The sequence below is a fragment of the Brachyhypopomus gauderio genome, chromosome 2 (genome assembly GCF_052324685.1).
Source record: "Brachyhypopomus gauderio isolate BG-103 chromosome 2, BGAUD_0.2, whole genome shotgun sequence".
Classification (NCBI taxonomy): domain Eukaryota; kingdom Metazoa; phylum Chordata; class Actinopteri; order Gymnotiformes; family Hypopomidae; genus Brachyhypopomus; species Brachyhypopomus gauderio.
This window is the reverse complement of record NC_135212.1, coordinates 17,177,508-17,190,926: the sequence shown is the minus strand read 5'-3', so window position 1 is coordinate 17,190,926 and position 13,419 is coordinate 17,177,508. Positions and strand designations below refer to the sequence as shown.

At 47.6% G+C, this 13,419-nt stretch overlaps 1 protein-coding gene across 2 annotated transcripts in view; it reads right to left on the bottom strand.

Annotated features, from left to right (window-relative positions):
* LOC143490607 (SH3 and multiple ankyrin repeat domains protein 2-like) overlaps window positions 1–13,419 on the bottom strand; it is a 203,531-nt gene that overhangs the window by 16,635 nt on the left and 173,477 nt on the right. For both annotated transcript variants that reach the window (XM_076989141.1, XM_076989140.1), the window contains exon 22: window positions 10,505–12,875. In XM_076989141.1, coding sequence (XP_076845256.1) covers window positions 10,505–12,875 — 2,371 coding nt within the window. The remainder of the gene's footprint in view (window positions 1–10,504; window positions 12,876–13,419) is intronic.

The window sequence follows — 13,419 nt, the reverse complement described above, 5'->3', positions numbered from 1 at the left end:
CGTAAGCCGTAGATAGCGACGGCAGGTGAGGGACTGTTTCCGAAAGTGTGGACTCTCATCCGATATTTGGTGACTTCATGTGCCATGTCATTGTTCTGGTACCACAGAAAGCGAAGGAAATCTCTGTGGTCCTGTTTCACCACAAAACAATAAAACATGCTCGATGTCGACTGCGACATCAAATCTCATGAGCAAGCACACTAGGCTGTTATTGAGGTCGGGCCCTGTAATGAGGACGTCCTTGAGTGACACTCCATCATAAGCTGCACTGGAATCCAAGACGATGCGGATCTTGCCCAGCTTCTTCGGATGGTAGACTCCGAACAGAGGTAGGTACCAGCACTCTTTGTTTCACTGGAGCGGTGGTGCAACCTCTGCATTCTGTCGCTTGAGCATGTTCTCCATGAAGTCCAAGAAATGCGCCTAGGTTTCTTGTCCAGTGACTGTCGTATAGACATGAGCCGGTCATAGGCAAGCTGTCTGTGGTTAGGTAGCTGTCGTCTTGATGACTGGAAAGGTAGGGGACCAACCCAGTTATTGACGTCATCTTGATAGAAATCCTCATCCATGATTCGCAGGAACTCGATATCCTCAACTGTAGGTCCGAGCTTGTGGTCGTCTGGGGTGCGATCAAAGATACCTTGTGCCAGGCTCTCACTACTGAGGGGTGTCACCGAGCTGCATGCTCGAGTAAGCGCTGGCTGATGATGACTGTTGGATTTCTCTGCAAAGGTTTCTTTCACATTGATTTGACTGCTGCACGGCCGAAGATAGCTTGTACGACCATTTTCCAACACTGTGGTCTTGAAGCTATTCACTTTGAGTGGTCTGTGGGTGGATTCAAGACAAACGTTTCCGACAATTACCCACCCCACGTCCAACCTTTGTGCTAATTGGGAGTTCCCCACACCATTGATCTGATCTCTGACTTTGTGTATCCTTAGGATATCCCGGCCTAACAAGAGGAGGATGTCGGCGTTGGGATTCAAAGGTGGGATTTCATCCGCAATATACTTCAGATGAGTGTGGTGACAGGCAGCTTCTGATGCTGGTATTTCAGAGCAGTTGCTTGGGAGCTGATCACACTCGAGAAGAGTAGGTAGGGAAAGACTCAGCTTCTTGTTTACTGACTCTATGACGAATCCACAAGCCCTTCTTCCTGACATTTCAGTTAGCCCAGCACATGTCTTCAATGAGTATGCATGCGAAGATCCCTTGATCTGAAAGATGTCAAAGAACTTGGAGCGAGCAAGAGAGCGGTTGCTCTGATCGTCCAAAATAATGTACATTGTCTTGGACTGTTCTTGGCATCCTGCATCCTTGAAATTGACTAGGCTGATTTTAGAACATGCTTGTGGGCTTACTCCTTCTCCACACACCTGTGTACACTTTGAAGTAACCTCTTGGCTGTCCGCTTTGTCATCCTCCCCGCCATGACTTGCTGGGGGAGGAGACGCTTTGGATGACCATGGGGCTGGACCGGGGTGGAGTGTTGATATGTGAGCATCACTCTCGCATTCGGTACATTTGATTTCAACTGTACAATCTTTAGCCAGGTGTTGACTAGAAGAGCAACAACGGAAACAGATGGAGTACCTTTTAAGCAGCTGTTTACGCTCATTCATTGTCTTCATTCTGAACCCGTGACACTTCTTGAGTGGATGTGGCTTTTGGTGGATTGGGCACTGTTTACCTGGATTCACTGCACTGTTCTCCTTTTCAGTTGGCGGCTCTGCGGTAGAAGAGACTTGCATCTTGTGGACCGCCACAGGCGTTCTAGCTTACTGGTGTGAATAGCCCTTTATCACATTTGCAGGTGTAGTTGAAGAAGCGAAGAGATTAAAGCTGTGGTCCATGCGTGCTTTAGCCTCTGTGAGAACAAAATTCACAAACGCAGAGAATGGGGAAAGTTGACAAGATGGGTGCGTTTGTATTTTGAACCATACGATATCCACGTCTCTTGTATGTTATGAGGCAGTTTCTCCACTATGGGGTGTATGCCTCTAGCAGTGTCCAAGTATGTCAGGCCTGGCAGACTGCCGTCTAGCTTGGCATAATCCAGCTCTGACAGTAGATCTGCTAGGTCACGCAATTTCCATGGGTCTTTGGAGGAAACCTTGGGGGAAACTTTTCCACCTTTGTGAAAAGCATGTGCTCTATAGCCTCAGGTGAGCCGTAGTCCTCCTCGAGCCGTTCCCTAGCCAATGACAACCCAGCTGGCGGGTGTTGGATGTTAACAGCTTTAATTTGTTTAATTTGCTCAGCTGAGTCCTTGCCAAGGTACTTCACAAGAAGATCCAGCTCTTCTGATGCGGATAAATCTAATCCAGCTATTGCACTCTTGAATGATGCCTTCCATGCCCAGTAGTTTATGGGCTGGTCGTCAAACGAGGTGAGCCCTGACGTTTCCATGTGGCTACAAGCTAAGAATTTAGCAAGATCACTGGTAAGATTGAAGGACTGGTAATCACTATGTTCGGGCACAGTAAGGATAGAGCGTTGCGGAGCAGGTACAGGTGGATCACCATTGTTCGAGCGAGGTGACGGACTGTTTTCTCGCTGCACTCTTAGAAGAGAAGGCAGGCCATAGTCAACAGCTATGTGGTTCGTCAGCGATTGTAGATCTGTAGCAGCGTGAGTAATTGGCATGCTAACGTCTGCATTCGTCATCTGATATGGAGAGGCACCCGTATTAACACTCCTTTGTTCCAACACATATTTGGTAACAAGTTGCCTTTTAGCTTCATCTAGATCTGCACTAGAGGCATGACTCCTTGTCTCATAGCCCATTTCCATTAATCCAGCTTCTAACGTCTGCATCATGCTTCTAACTCTTCATCTGCTTTGAGTGAATCGAGCGCAGCTTGCAGACGTGCTTGCTCCAGTTTAATTTCTGCCTCCTTTTTCATGAATGTCGCTCTAGTTTGAGCTGCTTCAGCTCTAGCTTTTGCTTGCAAAAACGCTATGCTAGATCTGGAGCTAACCAAAGCGTGGGCGAAATGCAACCAATAAAAAATTGCATAAAAAGAAAATGTCATAATGCAAAACATGACAGAACCAATGTGATACTGATTTTGTTCATGAGAGCAGTCAGTGGGTTCCATGTAGGTTGCAGTAAACCCAGCTTGGCTAAACAGATCGGTGACAGAACTACCTCCCTTGCTGTGCCAGCCTAGCCATGATAGCGTTTCTTTCCAGTTGAAAAAAAAAAGAAGCAGCAACCCAACAATGGGAGCAAAGTTGGACTTTCTTCCTATTGGTTGCGCGAGGAAGCAACGTGAGATGCCAAAGAAGGTTTCATGGGAGAGGATTTAGTAAAGCCAACTCCCTGACCCTATTTAGATCCAAAAATGCTGCTTAACCTGGCATCTTCAAGTGAGTTTAGCCCAGGATGACGTTAACTCACTTCTAAAATCCGGGAACATGAGATGATGTTTCATCACCATTAGGACAGTGGGAAAGGAAAAACGCAGCAAATCTTGTTGACTTTTTAGTGGGTGAGAGGAATGGGTTATTCAAATACAACTTATGCACCATGTGACAAGAAAGTGAAATGAATGAGGTCTCATCCTCCTCATGTCTCCCTTCACCAGGACTGACTAACCTACAGCTCATCCTGGTTAACCTCAGACAGACCATACTTATTCATACTTGTGCTTCAACAGATCATCGTCACCGAAGACTGACTAAGAGAAGACTGACTAAGAGAGAGGTGAGGTGTTCTTAGTGAGGTAAACAGTGAACTGGGCAGAGATGTAATGAAGGGTTATATGTGAGATGATAGAGTCACTCAGCCTTATCACAAGACATCGTCTGAAAAAAAACTGTGGCAAAGCACATAATGGCCTTCTATCCCATAACCGTTATAACTGTTATATTCCATATTACATGTGCTGTACAGAAGGAGCTGAAAGCGAACCTATTCTACTGATGAATGCATCTTGTAGGTTGGCAGGAAGCAAACCCCCTCCTGTGCATAAAAAGTATTCTGGGATATTTCCAGGATATGATTAATAAAATTCCTTTTGCATATGGATAAGCTAAAAGCAATAAACAAACAACAAAATTTGTGGTGTATATGTGCCTGGTTGCTTATTGCATAATCCAAATGTTGTCGTTTGACTAACAGAGTTGCAGTAATCGTTTTTAATATATTTCCAATTACTAAATCCAGTCCTCATGAAAGACAGAGAGAGAAAATGAGAGGGAGGGCAGGGATAGTTAGAGGGAGAGACAGATACAGAGAGACACAGAGAAAGAAAAAGAAAGTGGGAGAGAAAGACAATGTGGCATCAGGAGGGTATTCCAAATGACCTCTTTATTTTCCCCAAGTGTCTCAGCACTTATGCTGGGATCTCTTTATGTAAAATTCATGGGCAGTGTGAATAATTAATCTTCTGTCCCTCACTGCACATGAGAGCCACAGAAAAAGCAGCTGGTTTCAGGTGTTGGGTGAATCTGCCCAAATCTCCTACTGCATGCAGTTAAATTAAAAAAACACCACATGCAGTTAGTGTAGAGTCCCTCCTCAAAAACAGCACAAGACTGTCTGGGCTTGAGGCCACAGGTCTATTTAAAGCAGGCTTCACAGACAGCTTTTATCTAGCGATTGGCATAAGAGAAGAACCAGCTTTCTGTAGGTATTTCAGATGCAGCACCACATACAGCCTCATCACCATATTTTATGTTAACTTCAGAGGTGCATCTGCACAGCAAGTGAGTCCCTCGATTCTAAACTGTGGACCATGCTTGTTGCCAGCATAAAGAATCACACTGAAGGTGGAACATACGCAGTAGTATGAGAAGTTCATGTGGGGTAGGCCAGAGGCACATGTGCCCGAGGTAACAACAAATCTAGTATTTCAAAATATATGGTCAGCTCTTGTAAAGTTTTCCCACTGCTGTTTGAACCAATCTCACATTGGAGAAAGCTCCTTTAATAACGCCCATCACTGGGTGGTTTATTGCTCTTCTTAAGATTACCCATGTCTCCCCAAAAGCAGGAAAATAAGCTGACAGCTCCATCTACCCTCTCACCCCACAAGAGCCTCTTTACAGTGAGTGTTTAGCATAACAGTCACAGCTGCAGCCCTTCCATGGAATTTGGTCGGCAGACTGTGTTAAATCTAAGCATTTTCCTCATAAAATATCAAATTCAAAAATAACCGACACTCTGCGTGCTGCCTGTTTACCAAGATGACGCATTGCAGACTAAGAGCAGACCGAGTACAGACTGAGCAGACCAAGAGCAGACCAAGAGCAGACCGAGTACAGACTGAGCAGACCAAGAACAGACTAAGAGCACATTGAGTACAGACTGAGCAGACCAAGTACAGACTAAGAGCAGACCGAGAGCAGACTAAGAGCAGACTGAGAGCAGACCGAGTAGAGACTGAGCAGTCCGAGAGCAGACAGGGAGCAGATCAAGTAGAGAATGAGCAGACCGAGAGCAGACTAAGAGCAGACTAAGAGTAGACCGAGTAGAGACTGAGGAGACTGAGAGCAGACTAAGAGTAGACCAAGAGCAAAATCAGTCAAATTTTTTATATAGCGCTTTTTACAACACGTTGCCACAAAGCAGCTTTACAATCTAAGAGCAGACCGAGTACAGACTGAGCAGACCAAGAGCAGACTAAGAGCAGACCAAGAGCAGACTGAGCAGACCAAGAGCAGACTAAGAGCAGACCGAAAGCAGACCAAGAGCAAAGAGCAGACCGAGTACAGACTGAGCAGACGAAGAGCAGACCAAGTACAGACTGAGCAGACCAAGAGCAGACCGAGTACAGACTGAGCAGACCAAGAGCAGACTAAGAGCATACCGAGCACAGACTGAGCAGACCAAGAGCAGACTAAGAGCAGACCAAGAGCAGACCGAGAGCAGACTAAAAGCAGACCGAAAGCAAACCAAGAGCAAAGAGCAGACCGAGTACAGACTGAGCAGACCAAGAGCAGACCAAGTACAGACTGAGCAGACCAAGAACAGACCGAGTACAGACTGAGCAGACCAAGAGCAGACTAAGAGCATACAGAGTACAGACTGAGCAGACCAAGTGCAGACTAAGAGCAGACCGAGAGTAGACAGAGTAGAGACTGAGCAGACGAAGTAGAGACTAAGAACAGACCAAGAGCTGACCGAGTAGACTGAGCAGACGGAGTAGAGACTGAGCAGACCGAGAGCAGACTAAGAGCAGACCGAGTAGAGACTGAGCAGACTGAGAGCAGACTAAAAGCAGACTAAGAGCAGACCGAGAGCAAAGTCAAAGTCAAATGTTTTAATATAATAGCGCTTTTTACAACACATGTTGCTACAAAGCAGTTTTATAATCTAAGAGCAGACCGAGTACAGACTGAGCAGACCGAGTACAGACTGAGCAGATCAAGAGTAGACAGAGCAGACCGAGTACAGACTGAGCAGACCGAGTACAGACTGAGCAGATCAAGAGTAGACAGAGCATACCGAGTACAGACTGAGCAGACCAAGTACAGACTAAGAGCAGACCGAGAGCAGACTAAGAGCAGACTAAGAGCAGACTGAGAGCAGACCAAGTAGAGACTGAGCAGTCCGAGAGCAGACAGAGAGCAGATCAAGTAGAGACTGAGCAGACCGAGAGCAGACTAAGAGCAGACCGAGTAGAGACTGAGGAGACTGAGAGCAGACTAAGAGCAGACTGAGAGCAAAGTCAGTCAAAATTTTTATATAGTAGGGCTGTCGCAATAACCGCAATATTGTAATATCGCGATATTCACCTGCCAACCGCAGGGAATTCCAAGCAACCGTCACACCGCGATGTTCGTGTTTTCTTTTTTTCCACAAGGTTCTTCTTGTTTTACACGTAAGCCACTTCGCTGCGTGTGCGGTGGATGTTAATTACTATTTAAAAACGTTCGTATCCGTTGCTTCTGAGTGGCCTTTTTATGGAAACAATTGCGGCTACTCTGGTCGCAAAACCAAATGTGACTTCGCCAGTTTGGGAGCATTTCAGCTTTCAACCGAATGAAAAGAGAGAGCCGGACAATTTAGACGAGGCAATATGCAAAATCTGTGCGTGAAAGGTTGCTGTGAAACGGGGAAACTAAGAGAGCTCGCGCACATGCCGAGCTCGAGCTACCTGCACGAGCCCTAACGCAGATCCCATCGCCTGGTGGCGCGACAACCAGGTTAGATTTCCTCTGCTTTCTAAAGTGTCCCGCAAGTACATGTGTATTTGTGCAACGAGCACACCACCAGAGAGAGTTTTTAGTGCTGCCGGAAACATTGTTACCCCACTTAGATCCTCTCTGAAACCACATAAGGTGAACATGTTGGTTTTCCTAGCACGTAACAAGGACATGATAACGCCGGACTAAACCTAGACTTTATTACTAAAGGAAGGGTTTCGTTTTCCTTCTTTTTTTTAAACGAATTCTAATCTCATGTGATCAAGTTTTTTTGCCTTCTTTGCACAGCGCAGATCAATCGTAGGCTATAAGCTGGACTTTGTTTCCATGAAAGAGTAAAGGAGTGTTCTTATTGCGCGTCATTAGCCTTACGTGCTCTGCATTTAACAATAAGGACTGTTTAATTTGTCCTACAACTGTGTCGGCTTTGTTATAAAAATATAATATTCTTAATAACAACTGCAATAAAAACGTGTTTATAATAGCACTTAAATCAGGATATGTTTGTGAAAACAACAAAAATGGCGATAATACCGCATATCGCGGTGTGGAGCCCTGTTAATTTACCGCAGTGGAAATTCTTACACCGCGACAGCCCTATTATATAGCGCTTTTTACAACACATGTTGCCACAGCCTACTGAGTACAGACTGAACAGACCAAGAGCAGACTAAGAGCAGATCAAGTACAGACTGAGCAGACCAAGAGCAGACTAAGAGCAGACTGACTACAGACTGAGCAGACCAAGAGTAGACTAAGAGCAGACCAAGAGCAGACTAAGAGCAGACCAAAAGCAGACCAAGAGCAAAGAGCAGACCGAGTACAGACTGAGCAGACCAAGAACAGACTGAGCAGACCAAGAGAAGACCGAGTACAGACTGAGCAGACCAAGAGCAGACTAAGAGCATACAGAGTACAGACTGAGCAGAGCGAGAGCAGACTAAGAGCAGACAGAGTAGAGACTGAGCAGACCGAGAGCAGACTAAGAGCAGACAGAAAGCGAAGTCAAAGTCAAATGTTTTAATATAGAGCTTTTTACAACACATGTTGCCACAAAGCAGTTTTATAATCTAAGAGCAGACCGAGTACAGACTGAGCAGACCAAGAGCAGACCAAGAGCAGACAGAGTACAGACTGAGCAGATCAAGAGCCGACAGAGCAGACCAAGTACATACTGAGCAGACCAAGAGCAGACTAAGAGCAGACCGAAAGCAGACCAAGTACAGACTGAGCAGACCAAGAGCAGACGGAGTACAGACTGAGCAGACCAAGAGCATACCGAGTACCAACTGAGCAGACCAAGTGCAGACTAAGAGCAGACCGAGAGTAGACCGAGTAGAGACTGAGCAGACAGAGAGCAGACCGAGTAGAGACTGAGCAGGCCGAGAGCAGACTAAGAGCAGACAGAGTAGAGACTGAGCAGACTAAGAGCAGACTGAGAGCAAAGTCAAAGTCAAATGTTTTAATATAGTGCTTTTTACAACACATGTTGCCACAAAGCAGCTTTACAATCTAAGAGCAGTGATGGCTAAGTTACCTTGAGAAAGTAATCCGATTACTGATTACTGATTACTCCTTTTAAAAGTAACTTAGTTACGTTACATATTACTTGATTTTAAAAGTAACTACGTTAGATTACAAGTTACTTTAGTAGTTACATTCAGCAGCAAAATAAATTTTTCCAATACTCACTTTATTGGAAGTGCATTTTTAACAGTAACAATGTATTGAAGCAGGTTCGGTAACCGAGGCAGAAACTGCTTAATCCAAAAATCCAGAGGAGGGAAACTTTATTGATAACGCAACCCTGGCGCGCGCAGTCGCCGCCCCCCAGTGTCACTTAAAGGGCAAGACTCACCGTGAGGAGTAGGAGTCGCGACAGTATCTCCTGACATTACGTTTGTGTAGCTGCGCGGTATTATTTGTAAATTTATTTGTAAACGTAATACAAGCGAACTGGGGTGGGTTTCCCGAAACGTTCGTAGCGCCAAGTACTTCGTAACCTCGTATGAAACGTACGAGGTTAAGAAGTACTTAGCGCTACGAACGTTTCGGGAAACCCACCCCAGTTCAGTCAGACAGCTTGTGAAACGAAATACCATTACAATTTCAAACGTTAGTCAAAATTCCAGCACTTTTCAAACGTGGAACACAAAGCAATATTAAAATTCTTCAGGTAAATGTTCCTTCCCCTGTTTTTGAGGGGTGTTTCTTTACACTACCACACATCCTTACGGGAGGACACTGCACAGAATGACGTGTAAAACGCGCTCGCGCTCTCACAGGGTCGCGCGCAGCGTGCGGAGTCGAGCGCTACGGTCAGACGCAAAAGTAGAACTGAGCCAAGAAGAAAGCAAAAATATATATTTTACTAGGGAAAATATAAATAGTAACGCACAGTTATTTGGATAAGTAACTTTAATCTGATTACTGGACTGGAAATAGTAGCGCGTTATATTACTCGTTACCGAAAAAAGTGGTAAGATTAGAGTAACGCGTTACTGACATCACTGTCTAAGAGCAGACCGAGTACAGACTGAGCAGACCAAGAGCAGACCAAGAGCGGACCAAGAGCAGACTGAGCAGACCAAGAGCAGACTAAGAGCAGACCGAAAGCAGACCAAGAGCAAAGAGCAGACCGAGTACAGACTGAGCAGACCAAGAGCAGACCGAGTACAGACTGAGCAGACCAAGAGCAGACTAAGAGCATACCGAGTACAGACTGAGCAGACCAAGAGCAGACTAAGAGCAGACCAAGAGCAGACTAAAAGCAGACCGAAAGCAGACCAAGAGCAAAGAGCAGACCGAGAGCAGACTAGGAGCAGACAGAGTAGAGACTGAGCAGACTAAGAGCAGACCGAGAGCAAAGTCAAAGTCAAATGTTTTAATATAGCGCTTTTTACAACACATGTTGCCACAAAGCAGCTTTACAATCTAAGAGCAGACCGAGTACAGACTGAGCAGACCAAGTGCAGACTAAGAGCATACAGAGTACAGACTGAGCAGACCAAGTGCAGACTAAGAGCAGACCGAGAGCAGACAGAGTAGAGACTGAGCAGGACGAGAGCAGACTGAGTAGAGACTGACTAAGAGCAGACCGAGAGCAAAGTCAAAGTCAAATTTTTTTATATAGTGCTTTTTACAACACATGTTGCCACAAAGCAGCTTTACAATCGTATGGGTCCAAATCCCTAATGAGCAAGCCAAAGGTTTGATGTTCCCTATGATGTTGGGGATTAGGAAGAAACCTTGGGAGGACCAAGACCGAGAGAGCAAACCGAGTACAGTCTGAGCAGAGCAAGAGCAGACTTTGTCACTGCGGTTTTGTTGGAGGGCAGTGACTCACCTGCTGCTGAAGCTCCGGGGGGTGGTTGGTGAGTCCAGGGAGTCTGCTTGTCTGGGGGATTTCTCTCGGTTCATGTGCTGGAGGACCGAGCTCAACTCACTCAGCATGTTGGCTTTGGGGTCCGGACTGGAAGAAGGGGAGCCGCGGATCTCCGGAGGATCCCCCCAGAGCTTGGAGCCTCGCTGAGTGGGAGTCTTGGGAGGCTCAGAGTGGATGGGGGCAGAGGGGGGGAGGGGGGGTGGCCTTGGCGGGGCCGGAGTTAAGCATTCAGGGCTCTCCTCAATCAGGGGGTCCTGGTAAAGTGCGTTGCTCTTGTTGATGATGGCCTTCATTTTTGGTTTGGGCGGCACAGGGGGCCGGTCCACCAGGAAGGCCTGCCCGTCTGCATAGACTGTGCAGGTGTCCAAGGCCTCGCTGCCTTCTGATGACAGCGTTGAGATGCTGGACACAGTTGAGACGGTGCTGGTGGTCTCTAAGTGGGGGTCACCACTGCTCCGATTATCCACTTCTTCGATGCCAGAGTCCGTGACAAGTTCAAAGCTCTCAGGTGGAGGGGGAGGGTAACTGGGAGGGGGCAAGCAGTTCTGCATCCCGATGGGACGCTTGTGCTCAACAGTGATGGGTGGAGGAGCGTGTGAATGGTAGGGGGGCAAGGGTCCACCTTGTATGCTGTTTTTCCTTTGCTTTAGGATTTCTGCAACCTGGTCCTCGGGAATGTCGATACTGTTGGCAAACTCCAGGGGGGGAGGCAAAGGTTCCGCAAACACAAACTCCTCATCAATGTCCACGGAAGCCAAGGGGGGAGGGGGGATGCGAAAGGGCAACTTGATCGGCTCGTCCACCGAGCTGTCTGCTGTGATGCTTTTCATCCGGGGTGTGGTCAGTGGCTGGACGTTAGGGGTGACCGGTTTAAGGCCTGGCTCTCTGTGTTGTGGGGCAGTGCCATCCTGCAGCGCAACTCCTCCTGCCTCCGGCTCAGTGTCGTTAGGTCCATCCAGCGTGTGCACCATGAGCAAGCCTGCCGACTTCTGCTGTGATGTGTCCACCATGTTCATCTGCATCTTCTTCTCCTCTGTCTGCTTGCTGACTTTGGCACCCTCTGCTTCATATTTGGACTCTGTCGCCTGCCTCCGAAGGCCCCCGCGGCCCGCAGGCCGGCCTGCGCCCACTGAGGCGGTGAAGGTGGCCTCTATGCCTGAGCGGAGCTTGGTGTCTATGAAGAGTGGCTGGTTGAGGTCCGGTTTGTGTGGCTCTACCTTGGGCGGCGGTGGCGGAGGGGGCTGCGTCTGCTCTTTCATGGCTCGGTCCCGTGCAGCCAGGGCCAGGGCTAGCGGGGAATTGGGATCCAGAGCCTTACCTGTAACTGGGTGGAGGTAGCCTCCACCATTGGAGCTGTAGGTCTTTATAGATACCGGGAGACTGACTGGGCTGTCCAGGTCGGGGCAGTTTCTTGTGCGTGTGCTCAGAGGTTCACGTACGATTGTGGGTTCAGGACTGTTGAAGTCCGTCACGTTACCCCCACTGTTTATGCATCCACCTGTGCTGTTCTCACCTCCGCTGCCCTGTGGAATGACCATCAGTGACGCAGGTGGAGCCATGAGTGTCCGTAGCCCCTCGTCGTTCCCGAACATGCCCTCATCAATAGACTTAGAGTGGCGTAGGCGTGGTATTGGAGTGGGAGGGTCCTCGTCCCCCAGGTCCGTGGACAGGAAGGCAGGCGAGTTCCTGCGTGCCTCCAACCGTTTCTCACGGTCACGAACAGCACCGGCGATGGCGGCGGCGAACGGGTTGTTAATGTTGAGTGAGTCCTCAGGCCGCAGCTGCCCAGGGTGCTCGGGGGCACTCGTCTCAATCTCCATGCTGCTGCCCTGGCTGCTCTTTCCGCTGCTGCTAGTGGATGGCTCCTTGACGATGATGGTGGGAATGGGGATGGAGCAGGTCTTCTCTGGGCTGTCCTCCACATTGGGTTGCTTCACCAGCATACCCTTCCGCCGCACCGGCTTGGCAGGGACATATGCTGTCTTGTTGCCCACTTCCGAGTACGGGTTCTCAGGCACGGCTGCTCTGCCCCGACTGCGGGCGTTCTGCTGGCCTGTCCCGGAGTTCTGAGGATCGTACTGTTCTGAGTTCTGTCGCTGAAACCCACTCCGGTCACGGCGGATAGTACCCACGGTGCCGTACCCTCTGCCGGCAGCCATGGGCTGGTTGGCGCCGTAACCCAGTGACATGGGGGCGCTGGGGTTGAACGGAGGTGAAGGTGGGGACACGCCAGGTGGAGGTGGGATGTCTTCTGATGTGTCAGGCATAGAAAGACTCCTGGTGAACTTCAGCAGCGGCGGAGTCAGGAACTGCTTCTCTTCTTCGGTATTTCCTAGGTGACACAGACAGGGCTTATTTATTTACTACAGAAGAGTGTATGGTTTGGTATGGCATGGTACTCACAAATATCATTCAGAAAAATCAGTAGCAAGGGCACAATTAATATATGATATATTTAGTCTTAGGTTCCTTAATAAACTCAGTAGATTGCTTCAGAATTTGCAGTCACTTAATCACTGCCTTCCAGTCGCAGAACAAACACTACTTGAGTTCGGGCTGAGCAATTAATCAATTTCATATCAGCTTTGTGTTTTAAGAAAGAATGCAATTTTCTAATTGCAAGAACTGTGATTTTAATTATATACTATTAATAAAATTGTCAAGAACAAGCGTCTTAAGACTTTCAAAGCTTTCCATTATGACAACAGTTCTCACTAATGCTTTATTACAGCACCTCTGGCATAATTTCTTTTGTATCTTTTCTTACTGGAATACATTGTTGATCATACATGCACACCTGGATCTTAGCATGAAAGACTTCAATTTAATAATAAATATTTTGTAACAAACTGTTAGGTATTCTGCCAATGCTAACC